Here is a 21726-nt window from a genome sequence, read left to right on the forward strand (position 1 = left end):
ATCCACTCACCTCAGCCTCCCAAAGGCGCGGGATTACAGGCTGAACCACAGAGCCCGGCATAATTTTCTGTTTTTAAAATATGTAGTACCAGCCAGGCTTGGTGGCTCAGCCTGTGATCTCAGTACTTTGGGAGGCCAAGGCAAGTGAATTGCCTGAGTCTGTGGGTTCAAGACCCACCCAGGCAACTTGGTGAGACCTCATCTCTACAATAAATCAAAACAAAACAAAAAAATTAACCAGGCGTGGTAGCACATGTCTGTAGTTCCAGCTACTTGGAAGGCTGAGGCGGAAGGATCACCAGAGCCCAGCAGATCAAGGCTGAAGTGGCTGGGAGCATGCCACTGCACTCCAGTCTGAGCGACAGAGTGAGACTCCAACTAAAAAAAAAAAAAAATGTGTAGTACCTTTGCAACCAGAAAAAGTTAATTTAGTAAGCATTTTAGAACCTATTTTTATTCACATCTATTAGAGTTTTTTCACATCCTTTGTGTCCTTAAACACACATACTGTATTCCTGTACCAGCTTGTGTTTCTAGGTGTTTCTGGGGCTCCAGGATTCTCTTACAGGAGATGACTGTTCAGCTTGTTTTTATATGAAAACACAAATGTTTTGTTTTCTTATTTTTCCCTGCATGAGAAGCACCAACTCACGACAAGGAAGGGATTTGCCTGCCCATTGGGCCACCCTGCTCAGAAGAGGGAAATCCTTTTGGGGGGAGGGGTGTGAAAGGTCTAAGGACTTGGGTTCTGGATTTAAGGGGTGATCCAAAGGACAGTTGCAGAAGGAGAGAAGAAAGGGGACTTTCTCGTGAAGGATGCAAGAATATGGGACAGAGAAGAGAGGAGGAACAAGGTAGGGACCATGGGGTCAGGTCCCCAAAGGCCTGGACACAGATCCGGGACGCTTGTCCCCAAAGGGGCTCACATTCTTTACTACAGGGGAAAAGTGGATAATCATGAGAGACAGTAGTCAAGAAACAGGGTGGGGCAGTGGCAAGAGGAGCACTTGAGGCCCGGAGTTGGAGACCAGCCTGGGCAACATAGTGAGACCCCATTTCTGCAAAAAATAATAAATGAGCTGGAGGCAGGGGCTTGCCCCTGTAGTCCCAGCACATCAGAAGGCCAAGGCAGAAGGATCACGTGAGGCCAGGAGTTCGAGACCAGCCTGGGCAACATAGCAAGGCCCACCTCCACAAAAAATGGTTTTGTAAAATGAGTCAGGTATGGTGGTGCACAACTGTAATCCCAGCTACTTGGGAGGCCAAAGCAGGAGGATTGCTTGAGGCCAGGAGTTCAAGGCTGTGGTGAGCTATAATCATGCCATTGCATTCTCGCCTGGGTGACAGAGCAAGACCCTGTATCTAAAAAAAAGAAAAGAAAAGAAAGAGAGAAGGGGAGAAAGAAAGAGGGAGAATAGTGACCTTGAGCCTGAAGCCCACCAGCACTGACTGTCCAACTCAGTAACAAGAACCACTCTGAGGTGCCGGCAGGGCCTCAGCCAGTTCCTCCCAAGGTGGCCCAAAGACTTGAGATCTGTCCCGGGTCAGCTAGTGAGCACGTCCCAGGGCCATGGAAACCTCAAAGAGATCCCTGGTCAGTAGGGGCACCCCCTACCCCCCTATGTAGGCAGGCTGGAGGCCGCAGCTACGACACTCCACTCCCAACTGGTGTTTACCTTCTCCCCAGGTAGGAACAGAGGACACGAATTTGTGAGTGACAGGCACAAGCCACAACACGCACAAACACTGGTTGACACCTGTCTGTCCACCATGTGAGAGACCCTTGCTCAGCAAAAACTGGGCTCCTCTCCTTGTCTTAAAGAAGTGTCATTCTAATGTAGTAAAATCAGAATTTCTCTCAGATGAGGAGGTGCTAACGAATTCATTACCCGACTGTAAACCTACTCATGTCATCTTTACAAATGGTATTGTCCCCCGCTCCTTGCATTCACGTCTTAACGGGCCATCTTCTGGCAGCATGGAGAGACATCACAGAGGATCACAGCCTTTCACTTAAATTCTACAAATGACATCACAGCCTGGCCCAAGATTTAGCACTCTCAGGCGACGGTATGCAAGACAGCACTGCTGTTAGCAAACATGCAACACATTCTGCTGTTATTATCTGCAGAGGGTTAGAAGAACCTAGGGATGGCCAGGCTCGTGGCTCAGCCTGTATTCCCAGCACTTTGGGATTGCCTGAGCCCACGGGTTCGAGACCCACCTGGGCAACTTGGCGAGACCTCATCTCTACAATAAATAAAAAATTAGCCGGGCATGGTAGCGCGCGCCTGTAGTTCCAGCTCCTTGGAAGGCTGAGGCGGAAGGATCGCCGGAGCCCAGCAGGTCGAGGCTGTGGTGGCCGGAAGCGGCCACTGCACTCCAGTCTGGGCGACAGAGTGAGACTCCAACTCAAAAAAAAAAAAAAAAACAAAAAACAACCAAAAACAAAAAAAGAAAAACCTAGGGACAAGAGTGCACTGTAAAATTCAAGGACTTTAGAGCTAAAAGTGACATAGCAGTCCTGGGGCCGACTCCCATCTTTACCTTCTTATGCTTATTACGCAGAGGGTCACACTTTTGCTATAGAACATTTGGAATATACAGAAAATATTAAAAACAGGAAGAAAAATCACCCATAATGGCACCATGAAGGAAGGAAGGAAAGAAAGCATGAAGATAAAATCACCCAAAATTGTACCCATAAGAGGTAACCATTTTTTTAAAAATTATTTGTCATATTTTCTTTCAGACATCTACAATTTTTGGCATATTCCTTTTTTTCTTTCTCTTTCCATTTTCCATAATTCAGATCAATAGTGTGTATCCTACATTTTTTACTTAATATTATATAGTAATTGTTGTTCTTAAAAATTCCCTAGGTCAGCCGGGCTCGGTGGCTCAGCCTATAATCCCGCACCTTGGGAGGCTGAGGTGAGTGGATTGCCTGAGCCCGCGGGTTCGAGACCCGCCTGGGCAGATGAGACCTCATCTCTACAATAAATCAAAAAATTAGCTGGGCGTGGCAGCACACGCCTGTAGTTCCATCTACTTGGAAGGCTGAGGCGGAAGGATCGCCGGAGCCCAGCAGGTCGAGGCTGCGGTGGCCGGGAGCAGCCACTGCACTCCAGCCTGGGCGACGGAGTGAGACCCCAACTCAAAAAAATAAATAATAAATAAATAAATTCCCTAGGTCAGGCACAGTGGCTCATGCCTATAATCCCAACACTTTTGGAAGGCTGAGGTGAGAGGATTGATTGATTAAGCCTAGGAGTTCAAGACCAGCCTGGGAAACATAGCAAAACCACGTATCTACAAATTTTTTTTTTTTTGAGTTGGAGTCTCACTCTGTCACCCAGACTGGAGTGCGCTCCCAGCCACCGCAGCCTCAACCTGCTGGGCTCCGGCGATCCTTCTGAGTAGCCGGAACTACAGGCATGCGCTACCACACCTGGCTCATTTTTGATTTCTTGTAGAGATGAGGTCTCACCAAATTGGCCAGGCAGGTCTCGAACCCACAGGCTCAGGCAATCCGCTCACCTCAGCCTCCCAAGGTGCGGGATTACAGGCTGAGCCACCGAGCCCGGCTGATTATTATTATTATTTTTTTTTTGAGTTGGAGTCTCACTCTGTCGCCCAGACTGGAGTGCAGTGGCCACTTCCAGCCACCGCAGCCTCGACCTGCTGGGCTCCGGCGATCCTTCCACCTCAGCCTTCCGAGTAGCCGGAATTACAGGCACACGCTACCACGCCCGGCTAATTTTTTTTTTATTTTATTGTAGAGATGAGGTCTCGCCTGCCCAGGCGGGTCTCAAACCCACGGGCTCAGGCAATCCACTCACCTCAGCCTCCCAAAGGCGCGGGATTACAGGCTGAGCCACCGAGCCCGGCTGATTTTTTTTTTTTTTAATTAGCCAGGCATGGTGGCGTGTGCTTGTGGTTCTAGCTACTCAGAGGCTGAAGAGGAATGATGGCCTAAACTCATGAGTTGAGGCTATGGTAAGCCGTGATCAATGCCACTACACTCCAGCTTGGGTGGCAGAGTGAGACTCCAACTCAAAAAATAAAAGAAAAAACTTGAAAATAGAATTTTTATGAATTACATAAAATACGCCAATATGTCATAGAGTCATATATTTTTAATTATCCTCATCTTATTGGACATGTAATTGATTTTAAAATACTACTATAAATGTGCTAGAATAGGCCAGGTGAGGTGGCTCAGGCCTGTAATCTCAAAACTTTGGAAGGCTAAAGCAGGAGGATTCCTTGAGCTCAAAAGTTCGACACCAACCTGAGCAACATAGTGAGACTTCACCTCTACAAAAAAAAAAGAGCCGGGGTGGTGGTGCCCACCTATAGTCCCAGCTACTCGGGAGGCTGAGATGGAAGGATCACCTGAGCCCAGGAGGTCAAGGCTGCAGTGAGCCATGATTGTGCCACTGCACTCCAGCAGGGGTGACAGAGTGAGACCCTGACTCAATAAATAAATAAAGGAATAAAATAAATCTGCTAAAATAAATACTTCTGTGCATAAATGTTTGTCTTGTTTTTATGCTGTCTTCCCATAGGAATTATTGCCAAATTATCACCAGAAAAGTTATAACCACTTTTGTCAAAAGCACAGGACTATCCATTTCAGTGTAGCCATCTAGGGTCAGAATCTTACCACTTTCAATACTGGTAAGGGATCACAGAAAAGAATGTTCCTTTAGGAGACTGGACACTCAAGCTTTGTTTCCAGGAGACTGCAGACCTGAAGCTGCTCCTTTCATTCTTGGGACTTAGAGTTAAATTGGACGCAAAGCAAGGGTAACAAAATGCTGCTGTCCTTTGGGTGTTTACAGTGTACAGATGCTGAGGATGTGGTGAATTACAGAGTTCCAGAGTCCCCACCTGGCACGACCAGCTGTTTGGGTCCTGGGACCTTTCCAGAGAGGCCTGGATCCCAGCATGGTCCATGACAGGCAGGACAGGAGAAAAACCTATCTATTTGCTCCTAAATCTCAGTGGTCAAAGGTTCACCCCACAGGCCAGGCGCAGTGGCTCACACCTGTAATCCCAGCATTTTGGAAGACTGAGGCAGGAGGATTGCTTGAGTCCAGAAATTTGAGATCAGTCTGAGTAACATAACGAGATCTTGTTTCCACAAAAATAAAAAAGTTAACCAGGCACGGTGGCGTGCGCCTGTAGTCCCAGCTCCTTGGGAGGCTGAGGCAGAAGGACTGCCTGAGCTCAGGAGGTTGAGGCTGTGGTGAGCCATAATTGAGCCACTGCACTACAACCTGGGCAACAGAGTGAGATCCCAACTCAAAAAAAAGAAGAAGTTTCACCCCACAAGCTTCCACTTCCCTGCACTTCAGGTTTCTCAGGTGTGGTGCCAGAGGTCCTATGTGAGGCCACGTGAAGCTGGTGAGGCCCACAGACAGCTGGTCTCTGCAGTGGCAGTGGGGTGGGAGCACATGTCCGAGGGCGTCCAAAAAAGAGCGGACAGACGTGTCTACACAGGCAACAAGACAAGCAGCAGTGACTCGGCCTCCATTGTAGAGGCTGAAGCAAACACACCCCAGGTGGCCTCAAGGTCACGTCCTCTTATAGCACTGAGTCAGAGTCCCGCAGTGACAGGCCATTCCGGAGAGCATCGACTGTGTGACTTGGAACACGGGACTGATGCATTGCTCTAGTGTCGGTGTCTGGTGTCTAGTCAGTTCTCGAACTTTCTGAGCGCTTTACACTCTTAGAACGTATTGAGGAACTCACGACTTCCTGTGTGTGGAGTGAGGGGTGGAAATGAGCCCTCTGCCTAATACGATTCATTTCCAGGGTATCATATTAACAATTAAATAAAGCACAGAAATCTGAAGAGCATTTGTGAATTGAAAAATAGCTGACTCGTGACCCGCCTGGGCAACCTGGCGAGACCTCATCTCTGCAAGAAATCACAAAATCAGCCGGGCGAGGTAGCGCATGCCTGTAATTCCGGCTACTCGGAAGGCTGAGGCCGAAGGATCGCCGGAGCCCAGCGGGTCGAGGCTGCGGTGGCCGGGAGCGGCCACTGCCCTCCAGTCTGGGCGACGGAGTGAGACTCCGACTCAAAAAAAAAAAAGAAAAATAGCTGAGATAAGCCCATGACTTGTTCGCACAAATACTGAGTTTTATGCTAAGTAACTAGATTTCCCCAAACAAAGCACAAGGCAGGGCCCCTCCCCGTCTCGGGCCCCCAGTGGGAGGCGCGGTTCCTCCTGCCACCCCGTCCCACCCGCTGCGGTGGCTGAGGTGGGTGGGAGAGGGGGCCCAGGCACCCCGCGGGTCACCGCAGCCCACAGACGATGTCGCACGCTTTGCCGTCGCCCGAATAATGGCAGAAACGGGTGCTGGGAGCGTGGACGCAGATGAAGACAGGGCCTCCCTGGAAAAGCCTTTCCTGGGAGCTGCCACGAGCCGCGTGACTCCCCTGAACCTTTCTATCACGTTGAAAAACTCCCCAACCTGCAGCCTGCTGTTCTTTTACAAGCCACAGGCCTTTGCCTGGTTCCACGGCCGGGGTCCACGCCGCTCGGCCACCAGGGGGCTCCCACCCCACCTCTTCCAGAAGATCCACCCAGAGTGCTCAAGTCACCAGGGGTAACGTCCTCTGTTATGTCAACACAGGAAGCGTCCTTCGGGTAAGGGGAGGATTAACTCGAAGAAAAGAAGGCCGAGAAGGAGTAAAGAGCTGTGTCCTACCAGGGGAGGTGGTTAAAGAAAAACCCAGTGATTAATAGTGGAATAAATACCGTTTGATACCTCTCTCTCTCTCTCTCTCTCTCTCTCTCTCTCTCTCTCTCTCTCTCTCTCTCTCTCTCTCTGTGAGTCGGGGTCTCTGTCACCGAGGCTGGAGTGCAGTGGCACAATCAAGGCTTACTGCAGCCTCAATCTCGTAGGCTCAAGCAATCCTCCTGCCTCAGCCTCTCTAGTAGCTGGGACTACAGGCCTGCAGCACCACACCTGGCTAATTTTTTTTCTTTTTGTAGATATGAGGTCTCACTATGTTGTCCAGGCTGGTCTTGAACTCCTGGCCCCAAGCAATCCTGCCACCTCAGCTTCCTAAATCACTGGGATTACAGGTGTGAGTCACCTCACCTGGCCACCTTCAGTCTTGTCAGCTACTGTGTGTTTTTTCCTTTTATTTTTATTTAGTTATTTATTTATATTTGGGGGGCGGTAAGGATTTGTTTTATTTCTACTGGGGGATGGAAGAGGATAAATAGAATTGTTTTCCAATTTGCTGTCCACTGTATACACACATGCATAGATACACATACAAACGCCAAAAAGACCCCAACAAAAAACAAAAAGCCGGAATCAAAAAACCAAACACCCTCAAACTGCACCAGCACTTCATATTTTGACCTAGAGAACAGATCCCGGAAGCAAGTTCAAGATGCAAAATCGAGTGACTGAAAAATGCTGAACAAACAGCATTATTAAGATACAAAATATTTATATGACTGAACTAGCAACAGGTGACGTTCTCTGTGTCTGCAACACTTTGGACCACAGAGGTGATTTGTTAAATCTAGTAGTCCATGCCAGCTTCCAAAAACCAGAAAAAAACTGTAGTTAGCTTCATTCCTTGATACCTCATCCAAATTTTCTATGAGATCTGGAACATTCTCCTCCTGCTCCTCCATGTCTTCCGGTTTTGGTGCTTTGCTATCTAAGACTTGCCACAGGAACTGTTTAGCTCACTTCCTAAGGCTTCTTACGCTGTCAGCACCAAGCGGACTTCATATTCCAGGCAACATTTCTGTGATTGGCTTGGCTTCTGCATGACCGGGAATTGCAAAGGCGTTAGCAGACAGGGAAGCCTGGACTTTGGGATTGTTGACACAAATAACTGCCCCATCATCTTTAATGTTCACCTCTTCAATACCAGCCATATTGTTCCCAGCCAGCTTTTTTTGTTTGTTTGTTTGTTTGGCTTTTTTTTTGAGCGGGAGTCTCACTCTGTTGCCCAGGCTAGAGTGCAGTGGCACGCTCACCGGCCACTACAGCCTCGACCTGCTGGACTCGGTGATCCTTCCACCTCAGCCTTCCAAGTAGCTAGAACTACAGACATGTACCACCACACTCAGCTAACTTCTTGATTTATTGTAGAGACGAGGGCTTGACAAGTTGCACAGGCTGGTCTCGAACCCCAGGCTCAGGCTATCCTCTTGCCTCCTCCTCCCAAAGTGCTGGGATGACAGGTATTAGCCACCATGCCCAGCACACAGCCAGCTTTTTTTTTTTTTAAGAGAACTCTGAAGCTTTTTGTCGTCAGCTGTAGCTATTCCATGTACCACCTTCTTTCTGCAAGCTGTACCCTTGTCCCCTATCTGGACCTGAGCCTGAGGTCTGGCTAACTTTTCTTGATTCATGCTGTTGGTCCTGAAACACCAGCACGCAGCAGGAGTAAGATGGTTGCCTCCTCCCTTTATTGTTCTTAACTGACATACTTAAATTGGACATCGCTACTTTTACTAACATGATTTCCTCCCAAAGCTACACATGATAGCAGAAACCACATGGGATAAAGATGAGCCGGCGAGATTCCTTGCTGGCTTTGAGATGTGTGAATCTGTGATTCAGTTAGATCCAGAGTTCCTTGATCGTCAGCAACAAAAACCAGCTTTGGTCAACCTCACCTAGTTTCCCTGACAAGACTCGTGAGGTGGCTGAGGGTGGAGACTCATGCCTATAATCCCAGAACTTTGGGAGGCTGAGGTGGAAGGATCGCCTTCAGCCCTTCAGGCCAGGAGTTCGAGACCAGCCTGGGCAACATAGCAAGACCTCTACAAAAAACAAAAAAAATTAGTCGGGCGTGGTGGCACATGATAGGTATCTATAGAAGCCTAGAAGAAACTTAGCTTATTCTTTAGTCTTTTTGCCTCAAGGTAACCATTAGAAAGCTCAGACATTCTACTACAGAACAAGCAGCAGCCTATCCCATCCCCCCTCTTCAGATGCAAGACCAGGACAGCCTAACCATTCATAGTTTAGCATAATAATCTCTAGTAAACTTTTAGGTTCCTTGTCAAGGCCAAAGATCAAAGATCACCCTTTGGCTGACCAAAGTCATAAAAGTAATAAGACCACCCCACCTTTGGTCAAGAAATTTGTGAGCTGCAAATGTCTGAGTTTGTGAGTTCCAAATGTCTAACAACTCTCTTGCAGGAATCACACCCCCCCAGGGTTGACCTAATCAGCCCTCTGTGAACTACGTGACACAGATAAGTCCCACCATGGTAGCAATCATGTGACTAACCCACCCGTCTGCCTGCTGTCCATCACCTTACATCATCAATACCTGTGCCTGTCTGTCCCTTTGTGATGACATGGAACAAACTACCACCCAATCACCTAATGATCTTCCCCCATCAAGGGGAATGGTTAAAAGGACTCAACCACAAGCAACCGGGGGCCACTGCCTTGGTAGAGTCTGAAGTGGCCATGTGCTCTTTGAGCCATGACTGTCACCATGCTTCCTGGCTTTGGTTCCCCTCCCCGAATTTGGGGAGGTAAATCTTCTCTCTTCCTTCTCTTTCTCTCTCTAATTTACTTTTCAATAAACTTTTCTTTCTTCACCTTTTTGCATGTCGCAATTCTTTGCCATCTACTCGGACCTCTGGGTCACCAGTGCACACCTCTGGGTTGCCGGCCCCAGCAGTACTGCGCCCCTCTCTGCTGCACCTCTTTTTCCTCACCCTGTCCATCCGAACCCTAACAGCACACACCTGTGGTAGTCCCAGCTTCCCAGCTACTCTTGAGCCTAGGAGGTTGAGGCTACAATGGCTGTGACTGCACTCCAGCCTGGGCAACACATAGAGACCCCAAATAAAAAAAATAAAAAAAATAAAAAGGCTGGGCGTGGTGGCTCAAGCCCGTAATCCCAGCACTTTGGGAGGCCAAGATGAGAGGATTGCCTGAGCCCGGGGGTTCAAGACCAGCCTGGGCAGCATAGTGAGACCTCGTCTCTACAATAAATCAAAAAATTAGCCGGGCGTGGTCGTGTGCGCCTACAGTTCCGGCTACTTGGAAGGCTGAGGCAGAAGGATTGCTAGAGCCCAACAGGTCAACGCTGGAATGGCCATGAGCATGCCACTGTACTCCAGCTTGGGCGACAGAGACTACAACTCAAAAAAAAAAAAAAAAAAGTATTGAGCCTCAGGCTAAGACAAGCATCGTAGGTCACACAGCTGCAGCATGACTGGGAATTTAAGCCTCCGATGCCACAGAGGTGAGGCCCCTGGAGTGACTGCAGGCACCATGACGGGTCAGGGACTTGGGGCCGGAGCCCTGGGCAATGGATAAACCAAGTGGAGAGTTCTACTAGGGGAGACTGGACCAAACCAGGGCTGCCTCCAGAGGGAATGCAGACAGAGTTCACCTCTGGGCCACAGCCCACGAAGGGAGTCACTGGGACCCTGGAGAGGAGGCTCAGCTGGCCCGAGGAGGGGGGCGCAAGAAGCCGGTGGTCCGGGAGGGGGAGACCCACAGTGCTTGCTTCCTGGGCTTCTCAAGTTGGCCTGCTTAGTGGAAATGTGCTTTAAAAGTATTAGCAAGAAGCTGCAATGACTGGCTAGGCTTGCTTGGGGCCAGGAGTCTCCTGTGAAGACTGCAAGACAGCGTCTGCTCTGAGCTCAGCCCTCCCATCCCTCCACTGACTCGGTCAGCAGTGACGGCAGCCGACAGAGGTGGGAGGCTGGTGGCTGCAGCACGTGACTGCAGCTGATTTTCCACCTGATATTTGGGTAGATGAAAGTCGAAAAATGTTTGAGTCCAGGCAACGCTACCCACTAAGACGGACCTGACATGTACTTCTCAACACAGGTGGTGTTTAGTTGGAAAAGAGTCCATGCCACAGTGTGATACAGGTTAAGACCAAACAGTTCCAAGGAGAAAGTGGCCTCAGCTCACAGCGCAGCTGTCTCTTTATTTATTTATTTTTAAAGTCAGGGTCTCGCTCTGTTGCCGAGGCTGGAATGCAGTGGCACAATCACAGCTGACTACAGCCTTGAATTCCTGGGTTCAAGCGATCCTCCTGCCTCAGCCTCCTGAGTAGCTGAGTCTCCAGGTGTGAGCCACTATGCTCAGATAAACTGCCTTTAAAATTCAGAGCCTGTCAACCAAGCACTAGCAATGAGCTTCTGGGCAACACACAGCATCCCAGGAAGCCAGGAGCAGAAGGCTGCCCTCAAGGCTGGCCCGGTGCACAACCCGTAGCTCACTGAAATATAAACAAACCTCAAGAATGGGAGATGACATCCACAAACTATATTTATGCTAAGGTACTTATATCCAGAAGATATAAAAATCTCTCAAAACCCATAGTAAAAAACGAATTTTCCAATTTTTAAAATGGGCTAAGGATTTGAAGAGACATTTCTCCTTAGAACATATCGAAATGACCAGCAAGCTCGTGAAAAGAAGTGCAACACCATTATCTTTAAAGAAATATCAATCAGAACCATAATGAAATGTCACTTTGCCACAGCCAGGATGGCCCTAATAAAAAAGACAGACAAAGCTGGGCATAGTGGCTTAAGCCTATAATCCCAGCACTTTGGGAGGCAGAGGCAAGAGAATGGCCTGAGCCCGGGGTTTGAGACCAGCCTGGGCAACTTGGCGAGACCTCATTTCTCCAATAAATTTTTAAAAACTAGCTGGGCAGGGTGGCATGTGCCTGTGGTTCCAGCTACTCGTAAGGTTGGGGCAGAAGGATTACCTGAGCCCAGCAGGTCAAAGCTGCGGTGGCCATGAGCATGCCACTGCACTCCAGCCTGGGTGACATGGACCCTTCACACAAGCAAGGACTCAAGGTGTCTCCAAGAATAAATCAAGAAAAAGGAAGATACATCGGCCCCAAATGGAATCCAACACAGGAAAGTGACCCAGAGGACTCCCTGAGCGGCAGCTGTCTGTCAGGGCTGGGGAGCAGCTGGTCCCCAGAGGGAGAAGAAGGACGCGAGCCCAGGCCTGCATGGGGTGGACCCGCCATGGCAAACGGATGGGCGAACAGAGCCACATGCCTGCAGGTGCAGAGAAACCAAGGCCCAGGACGGAGGTGAGGGGGAAAGCCCAAGAGGAAGGACATTCATGTACGCGTAAACCAGTACAATCACCCACATTGTTTGGCTCAGAGACCACCTGGCATAATGTTAGCAATATTTACACTGATGATGGATTGAACGAGAGATTGGGATAGAACTGTGTGGGGAAACAGAGCTTGGGGTATGACACAAGAGACTGACTGTAATGTGCAGCTTGACAGGAAGTAGGAAGGACTACTAGAAAGCCGACATGAAAAGCCTGTCAGTGATAGGACAGCAACGCTGGGGAAGTCACAAGAGACAAGAGTGGCCAGGCAGCCGAGCATGAAATGGTGAGAGATGCAGAGACGACTTTTTTTTTTAGTAATATAGCTATTAAAAATGCACATCTGGCCAGGTTCGGTGGCTCAGTCTGTAATCCCAGCACTTTGGGAGGCCGAGGTGAATGGACTGCCAGAGCCCGCGAGTTCGAGACCCGCCCAGGTAACTTGGTGAGACCTCGTCTCTACAATAAAGCAAAAACTAGCCGGGCGTGGTAGCGCATGCCTGTAGTTCCAGCTCCTTGGAAGGCTGGGACAGAAGGATCGCTGGAGTCCAGCAGGTCGAGGCTGCGGTGGCCGGGAGCGTGTCACTGCACTCCAGTCTAGGTGACTGAGTGACACTCCAACTCAAAAACAAATTTTAAAAAAAATGAATATCTGTTATGTTTATAATATTTTAAAAATTTTTACTTTATTTATTTATTTTATTATTATTTTTTTTTTTTTAGTTGGAGTCTCATTCTGTCACCAGGCTGGAGTGCAGTGGCCGCCTCCGGCCACCGCGGCCTCGACCTGCTGGGCTCCGGCGATCCTTCTGCCTCAGCCTTCCGAGTAGCCAGAATTACAGGCATGTGCTACCACACCCGGCTCATTTTTTATTTATTGTAGAGATGAGGTCTCACCAAGTTGCCCAGGCGGGTCTCGAACCCGCAGGCTCAGGCAATCCACTCACCTCAGCCTCCCAAAGTGCGGGATTACAGGCTGAGCCACTGAGCCCAGCTCTTTTTTTTTTTAAACAGGATTTATTGATAGGACAGAAAAGCTCCCACAGTGGGAGGGGACTCAAAGGGGTTGCCTGGAATATATTTATTCTAAGGAAAAGAGCTCTTGATTTCAGTAAATGGCTCTTTGCTCTAAAAAATAATTTTAAGCAAAATAGCCAGGCACGGTGTCTCATCCCAGCACTTTGGGAGGCGGAGACAAGAGGAATGCCTGGGCCCGGGGGTTCGAGACCAGCATGGGCAACTTGGTGAGACTTCGTCTCTACAATAAATCAAAACTTAGCTGGGCATGGTAGCGCACGCCTGTAGTTCCAGCTACTCGGAAGGCTGAGGCGGAAGGATCGCCGGAGCCCAGCAGGTTGAGGATGCGGTGGCCAGGAGCGTGCCACTGCGCTCTAGTATGGGTGACAGAGTGAGACTTCAACTCAAAAAGAAAACATAATAAAAATAACAGAAACCAAAAAACATCAAGTGCTAGATCTGGGAGTGGTTAGGCAAGGCTGGTCATGGAGGGCTTCCTGGGGAGGCGTCTAAGCCAGTTTTGGAAGAAGTTGAAGAATATGGGGACACTCTGGCAAAGTGACAACCAGAAAAGTCACGGTAAGCTGACACAAGCTCCCTGTATGTGGCCCTCACGGAAGGAGCCAGGCCTTCCTCATGGAGCTCTCATGTGCACCTGGTGAGCAGGTGGTATGCACCTGTGGTTCTAGCTACCTGGGAGGCTGAGACGGAAGGATCGCCTGAGTCCAGCAGGTCGAGGCTGCGGTAGCCATGAGCGAGCCACTGCACTACAATCTGGGCAACAGTGAGATTCAAACTCAAAAAACAAAACAAAACAAAAACAGAAGGAAATAAACACCCCAAATCCAAAACCCGTCAGGTCCCAGGCATTTGGAGTTAAGGGCACTAAGCCTGGGTCGGAGATGAAGGACTTTCTTTTCACAGCACAGCAAGCACACGAACATCAACTTGTCTGCATCAGCCCCTCCTTGTCCCCAAGTCCTATGGGAGCAATGTGGGCCCCAGAGGGATTTTGCTGAGGCACTGAGCTCAGAGAACCCACCGCTTCCAAAGCAAGCCGTGAGCAAATGTGCTGTCAGTCCTGGAGAGATCTGATCTTATCCCGGCAGTCGCTTCCTGCACACTGAGAACTGGCCCTGGTAAAGAGCAGTGTCTCACCTTCTGGCCCACCCGGCAAGGTGTGCAAGAGTTTGGGAGGACCTTTCTTTTTTGTTCTGAGTTGGGAGTGGGGGATCTCACTCTATTGCCCAGGCAGGAGTACAGTGGCGTGATCACAGCTCACTGCAGTCTTGAACTCCTGGACTAAGGTAATCCTTCCACCTCAGCCTCCCAAGTACCTGGGGTTACATGCATGTGCCACAATGCCTGGCTAATTTTTAAATTTTTGTTGTTGTAGAGATGAGATCTCACTATGTTGCCTAGACTGGTCTCGAACTTCTGGACTCAAGCAATCCTCCTGTCCTGGCCTTCCAAAGTGCTGCGACTATAGGCATTTGGTCTAGGACCTTCTTAACAACATCTCTACAGGGCAATTTGGCAATGACATTTGCAAATACACTTAACTTTTGACCTAGGATTCCACCTCCAGAAATTTGCGCTATATAAATACTTTCACATACACAAAACAATGGCTATAAAAAGTTATTTATTCTTTTTTTTTTTTTTTTTTTTGAGTTGGAGTCTCACTCTGTCACCCAGACTGGAGTGCAGTGGACACTCCCGGCCGCCGCAGCCTCAATCTGCTGGGCTCAGGTGATCCTTCCACCTCACTATCCCAAATAGCTGGGACTGTAAGCACATGCCACCACATCTGGCTCATTTTGTAATTTATTGTAGAGACGAGGTTCTCACCACATTGCCCAAGCTGGTCTCAAACCCCTGGGCTCAGGAAATCCTCTCACCTCCGCCTCCCGAAGTGTGGGGAAGACAGGCGTGAGCCGTCATGCTCGGTTACCACCAACCATTTTACATGAAAAGTCAGGAGTGTGCAGGGAAATTCGTTCCTGTCTATGATGTGTCTCATCACCACCAGATACACCTGCTGTTCCCCTTAAACCTCGCACCGGCCCTAAGGGGACAGACTTTGTTCCCATTTTGCAGAAAAGTTGGTCACAGATGGCAGAAAGCCCAGCTTCCCACACCCCAGACCCCTCCTGCCACAGCCCCGCCCACCGGGAGCCTCTTCCCCCCCCCCCGCCCTTCCTCCCCCCTCCATGACTGTGGCTCGGCCGGCAGTTGGCAACCCTGGGTGCATCTGAGACCCTGGCGAAGCATCTGGAGGGGAGCGGGCGGGGGCTTGACAGGCCAATAACAGCAAGAACTTACAAATGCCAGTGAGACACGACACCAACTGCAGGCTTTGGAGTCAACATTTTAATAATAAATTGTGCCAGTAGAAGCTTCTCAAAGGCAATGATATATCAATAAATAATAGATTGAGTTCCTGAGAAAGAACCTACCACATGAAAGCATGTCAGAGCGCTGTAAGTAACAACATGGCATGACTCTAAAATGGCGGCAGCACTGACAGTCACGGTCACAAGCACAGCAGACCTCAGATATGCCACTCACACACGTAAACCAGCACACAGGAGTCTTCTTTTTGGAGTTTAGACAGGGATACACTTCTAAGAGTTGTTGCCTAGAGAGATACTAAGTAACGGATACATTATGCTAAGAACTTCAAGGAAGAGATGTGGAATAATAGCTTCCACATCTATAATGCAAAGGATGATGCATCAGGATTCTTAAAAAGCGGAAAGGAACTGAGCTTTTTACTCAAATAGGAATCACCTTAAACAGGAATCGTACTGATTGGAAATAAGGCATATTTTGTGTGTTTTTCTAAGTAGTGTGTGTGTGTGTGTGTGTGTGTGTACACACACACATCTATACATCTAAGAAAATATGTATGGCTTACTTATTTTTTATTCCAATGTCACTGTGGAAAAATCTGCATTTTTAAAAAATGTTAGAAAGATGGACTGTTTAAACCAAGCTAAGTTTGGACACTTCAAAGCACATGACACACACCTGAAGCCCCCCAGCTCATTCCATTTCATGATGGCAACATGTCGGTAACAGGAGACACAGCGTTCCCAGGGCCCGGCAGTGTGGGAATCCATCGGCGGAAGTCTTGGGTGGGTCGGAGCTATAGAATTCCACCCCCCAACTATGTCAAGCACAAGAGACACCCACCAGAGAGAAGGACACATGTCCAGGATAAAATGACATTTTTTGGCATAGCTAAATTAATCCCTTTTGATGTATACAAGTTTAGTATATGATACATGCTTACACTTACCCCCCCTAAGAATCCAATCATACCCAAGACACACATTAAAAAAAAAAAAAAATCACTTCTCAGTTACACATCTGCGTTTCTTTAACAAAACAATAAGGGCCACAGTCGCAGCGAAGTCACCCACGCGGGACAGTGTCAACACACTGTCTAGAACACTCATGTAGAGACACTCGGCAAAAACGTATTCACAGGACCTGCTGTGAATGGCAAGATACGGGAGTTTTATAATAGAAACCTGCTCGTCTGAACTCTCACCCACGCCGCCACTGTGCGCACATGTCCCACTATCCTAGAGTATGCAAAAAGCCAAAAAAAAAAAAAGCAGCTTTGAACATGATATCACAATGTTGAAATGTGGAGGAAAAAACACAAAGCAAAACCGTCATGTGGATCACATGGCCTCCGTGACACCAAGCAGAGCGCGATCTTCTTGTCTCTTTCACTATTGCACAGAGATCTCTCAGCACGCGTCCTTCCGTCTCCATGTCTTCTCCTCAACGTGAATAAGTGCTCTGGGTGAAAAATACAAATGTAGAAAACAGCAGCAGCACGATTTGTCAGAGTTAATCCCTATAATTTAGTAAGAAAAAAATGGATATAAACAAAATAAGTGCTCTCCCTAAACTGGACTACATTGTAAAAAAGAGTGTTTGAATGCGGAAGGTCCTTGGAAGCCAATTGGAAGCAGTGCTGGGTCCTTTCCAGAAAAGTTTCTGGCATGTTTTGGGTTTCCTTGGCGAAGACCAGGGTTTCAAGTGACGTCGCCAGGGACGAGCCCAGAACGGAGCAGGCCCCGGCTTCCCGGGACGCGGGCGGCGGGTGGGCGGTATCTACACATACACCGGCTGGCAGCCTTCGGCCTGCGCCCCCAGCTCGGAGTCTTCTATGTCGGGGTTCTCCGCCGGCGAGGCCTCAGCGCCCATGGGCTTGGGGCACCGGAATGGGTAGCCGTTGTCATCGAAGAAGCGGCGGAAGGTGAACTCGTAGAAGGCGTGCTCGGGGTGCCTGCCGCCCGGGGAAGTCAGCGTGTCCCAGGCCTTGGTGCTGCCTTCGCTCCCGCCATTCCAGAGGCTGTCCTCGTCCACGGGGTCGAAGTTCGAGGTGTCCATGGGGTGGCTGATGGTGGGCACGTAGGGGGCGGGCTGCTTCCGGAGGTCGCCGGAGAAGTCGATGGTGCCGAAGAACGGGTGGGCCTTCAGGTCATCCGCCCCGTCCCGCCCCAGCCGGTGGTCAGCGGCGCAGCACAGCTTGGTGATGAGGTCGCGGGCCTCGGGGCTCAGCTTGACCTGGGTGGGGATGTGGAGCGTGCTCTCCCAGTTGATGACCTGAAGGGACACAAAAGCTCGACTCAGCCTCCCCTTGGCCCCGTGGCCCACCTGGGCCAGAGCTGGGGGCTCGGGGCAGGCTGACGCTCAGTGATTAGAGTCACAGCAGGAGGGGAGACACCAGCAGCAGCTGTTGATCTGAGGACCCAGAGACAGTTGGGGGGGCTTCAGGAGGTGACTCACAGCCTGAGACACGGGAGGGAGAAGCCAAACACAGACAGAAGGATACCCCAAGTGCAGGGGGTCACGCTTGTCATCCCAGCACTTTGGGAGGCCAAGGCAGGAGGACTGCCTGAGCCCAGGGGTTCAAGACCAGTCTGGGTGGTCTGACAAGGCCTCATCTCTACAATAAATCAAAAAATTAGCCAGGCGCGGTGGTGCACGCCAGTAGTTCCAGCTACTTGGAAGGCTGAGGTAGAAGGATTGCTTAAGCCCTGCAGGTCGAGGCTGTGGTAGCTGTGAGCGTGCCACTGCACGCCAGCCTGAATGAGACTGTGACTCAAAAAAAAAAAAAGATAGTGATTTGCTTCTAGCAAAAATACCGTTTTGGCTGAGTATGGGGGCTCACAGTTGTAACCCCAACACTTTGGGAGGCTAGGGCAGGAGGATTGCTTGAGCCCAGGAGTTTGAGACCAGGGCAGTATGGTGAGACCCTGTCTCTAAAAGTTTTTCGGTTTAAAGAAGTACTGTTAGCCGGGCTCGGTGGCTCAGCCTGTAATCCCGCGCCTTTGGGAGGTTGAGGTGAGTGGACTGCCTGAGCCTGAGGGTTCGAGACCCGCCTGGGCAACTTGGGGAGACCTCATTTCTACAGTAAATCAAAAATTAGCCGGGCGTAGTAGCGTGCACCTATAGTTCCAGCTACTTGGAAGGATCGCCGGAGCCCAGCAGGTCGAGGCTGCGGTGGCTGGAAGCGGTCACTGCCCTCCAGTCTGGGCGACAGAGTGAGACTCCAACTCAAAAAAAACAAAAAAACAAAACAAAAAAAAGAAGTACTGTTTAGCAAAAGAATCTTGTACTTTCCACAAAGGTGAAGAGTTTGATGGTGTAGGGATCCTTTCTTTAGACACAGCAGTGGGCTTCTACTGAACCATCACAGCTCTTGCTCAATACTTACTGTGGCTGAGGTGGTCAACTGGGGTTTTAGGTTAAAAAAAAAAAAAGTAAACTCACAGAGAATAAAGTCGACTGACCCCACAGCCTTGGCCTCACGTGCCCAGGCACGAGTCAGCTAACTGGTTGTTTAGTCAACACACATATCAGAGAGATGCATCTACCATGAAGAGAAAGCCAGGGGACTTTGTTGTTTACACTCAGGATCAGGAAGTAGATCCTGGCCTTCACAATGACCAGCTCCAGCTGGGGTGACAGGAATGGGGAAGGTATGGAAGTGGGCAGGCATGTAGGGGGAGGACTGGCTTGAACACGAGTCATTTTCATAGACTAAAACTGCAAAACTCCTAGAAGAAAACACGGGGAACTCTTCATGACATGGGTAACTCTGGGTCTGGCAGTGATGGCTTTTGGCCATCACACAGACGAGAGAAAAAATAAATCTGACCTCAGGAAAATTAAGATCTTCAGTGCATCACAGGACATCAGCAGCAGAGTGAAAAGGGTATTTCAAAGCATATATTTGAAAGGGGTTAATAACCAGAATATATAAAGAATTCCTACAACTCAACAACAAAATGACTTTAAGAAAGGTGAAAGATTTGAATAGACATTTCCCCCCAAAATATATACAAATGGCCAATAAGCACATGAAAATATGCTCAATATGTGGAGGGACCCCCCCTAAAATAGAGTTTATTCATAAAAACTTGTGTAACTTTTTAAGACTAATGTGTTTCAATTTTAGTCACCTTCAAAGCACTTTTTGTTTAATGCAATATACCCATCGAGATGCTTTTCCCACTGCTCAAAACAGTTTTTGAACTTATCCATTTTGATGCCTTTTAGTGCTTCTGGCATTTTTTGTTTCACCCCTTCCACGTCGGCAAAACAGTTCCCTTTGAGGACTTTTTCATTGGGGAAACAAAAGAAGTTGCTCAGGGAGAGACTGGGTGAATAGGGAGAGCAGGGTACAGGGGTCATGCCATGTTTGGTCAAAAACTGCTGAACATTCTGCATAGTATGGGCAGGTGCGTCGTCATGATGGAAGAACCAGCCGCCTCTTTTTCTTTTTTCTTTTTTTTTGAGTTGGAGTCTCACTCTGTCGCCCAGACTGGAGTGCAGTGGCTGCTCCCGGCCACCACAGCCTTGACCCGCTGGGCTCCGGCAATCCTTCCGCCTCAGCCTTCCGAGTAGCCGGAACTACAGGCGTGCGCAACCACACCTGGTTGATTTTTTGATTTATTATAGAGATGAGGGCTCGCCAAGTTGCCCAGGCGGGTCTCAAACCCGTGGGCTCAGGCAATCCACTCACCTCAACCTCCTAAAGGGGCGGGATTACAGGCTGAGTCACTGAGCCCGGCTAAGTCGCCTATTTTTCACAACTCAGGATGTTTCTTTTGCAAACTGTGACACAACCTTCTCAAAACTTCCAGATAAAAACTTTGGTTTTCCATTTGATCTAGAGGAACAAATTCTGAGTGCACTACAAGGGCTGGCCCTCCAAAAGATAATTCCGGTTTTTTTTCAGGGGGAGGTCTCCCTCTTATCACTAATCATCAGGGAAATACAAATAAAAACTACAATGGCATACCACCTTACACCTACTAGGATGGCTCAGAAAAAAAAGGAAGTAACAAGTGTTGGCAAGAATGTGGAGGAACTGGAATCCTGCACACTGCTTGTGGGAACGGGAAATGGAAAACAGCTTAGTAGTTCTGGGAGTTCCTCAAAAAAGCTAAACATAGAACGTCCCTCGGTTCCAGCAATCGCTTTGGGTATACATCCAAAATAACTAAAAGGAAGGACTTGAGCAGACAGACACATGCATACCACGGTCACAGCGGCCAAAAGGTGGGCACAACCCAGATGCCCATCAATGGTTGAGTGAAAAAAACCAAACATAGTGCACACAAGCTGTGAACCGCCAGCTATTCAGCCTCGACACGAAGGCAATCCCGACACGCGCCACCACACGGAGGCGCCTCGAAGACACTGCTGAGTGACAGGAGCCAGTCGCAGAAGGACAAATGTTGGGGGATGCTACTTGCACGAGGCAGCCAGAGCAATCAAACAGCCAGAGCAGTCAAGCTCCCAGAGACAGGAAGCAGAGCGGAAGTCAGCAGGGCCAGGGAGGGAGATTGGGGAGTTACTGTTTAGTGGGGACAGAGTTAGTTAGGGATGAGGAAAACATTTGCAAACAGAGAGGGGCCGTGGTCCCACAACTTGTGAGTAGACTTAATACCACTGAATTACACACTTGCAATGGTTAGAATGGTACATTTTATATTATGTAACACTGTACCAAAATTTTAAAAGTTGGATTATCATCATGCAGCCAAATTAGTGAGGGGTTTGGCAATGTAATTAGGATGCAGATGACACGAAATTCCAACTTTATTGCTCCTAAGCTCTCCTTCAGGGTTTTTCTAACTAAAGAGTTATTCTGGGCCAGACACGGTGGCTTAAGTCTGTAATCCCAGCACTATGGGAGGCCAAGGCGAGAGGATTGCTTGATCTCAGGGGTTCGAGATCAGCCTGGGCATGGGGAGACCTTGTCTCTACAATAAATAGAAAAATTAGCTGGGCATGGTAGCTTGCGCCTACAGTTCTAGCTACTTGGAAAGCTGAGGTGGAAGGAACACCGGAGCCCAGCAGGTCAAGGCTGCAGTGGCCATGAGACTGGACAACAGAGTGAGACTCCAACTCAAAAAAAAAAAAGATTTATTCACTCAGTCTCCACACGGACTCCAGGGCATGGGAAACCCACCTAGACTTGTGTGTCAGCTGGTATGTCCCGGAAAGATTTCAGATTCTCAACACAATCCTTCAGTAACTAAGCGATCCATT

General features: G+C 49.1%; 1 protein-coding gene and 1 pseudogene across 1 annotated transcript in view; both read right to left on the reverse strand.

The window, feature by feature from the left end:
- Positions 1-6310: 6310 nt before the first annotated feature.
- Positions 6311-8402, reverse strand: LOC103270484 (annotated as a pseudogene).
- Positions 8403-16355: 7953 nt separating this feature from the next.
- The window catches only part of LATS2 (large tumor suppressor kinase 2), a 56791-nt gene continuing 51420 nt past the window's right edge, over positions 16356-21726 (reverse strand). The window contains exon 7 of the mRNA XM_021717535.1: positions 16356-17766. Coding sequence (XP_021573210.1) covers positions 17272-17766 — 495 coding nt within the window. The 3' untranslated portion in view covers positions 16356-17271. The remainder of the gene's footprint in view (positions 17767-21726) is intronic.

Source organism: Carlito syrichta, unplaced genomic scaffold, assembly GCF_000164805.1.
Source record: "Carlito syrichta isolate Samal-C Ts95f unplaced genomic scaffold, Tarsius_syrichta-2.0.1 Scaffold309850, whole genome shotgun sequence".
NCBI classification, from domain to species: Eukaryota; Metazoa; Chordata; class Mammalia; order Primates; family Tarsiidae; genus Carlito; species Carlito syrichta.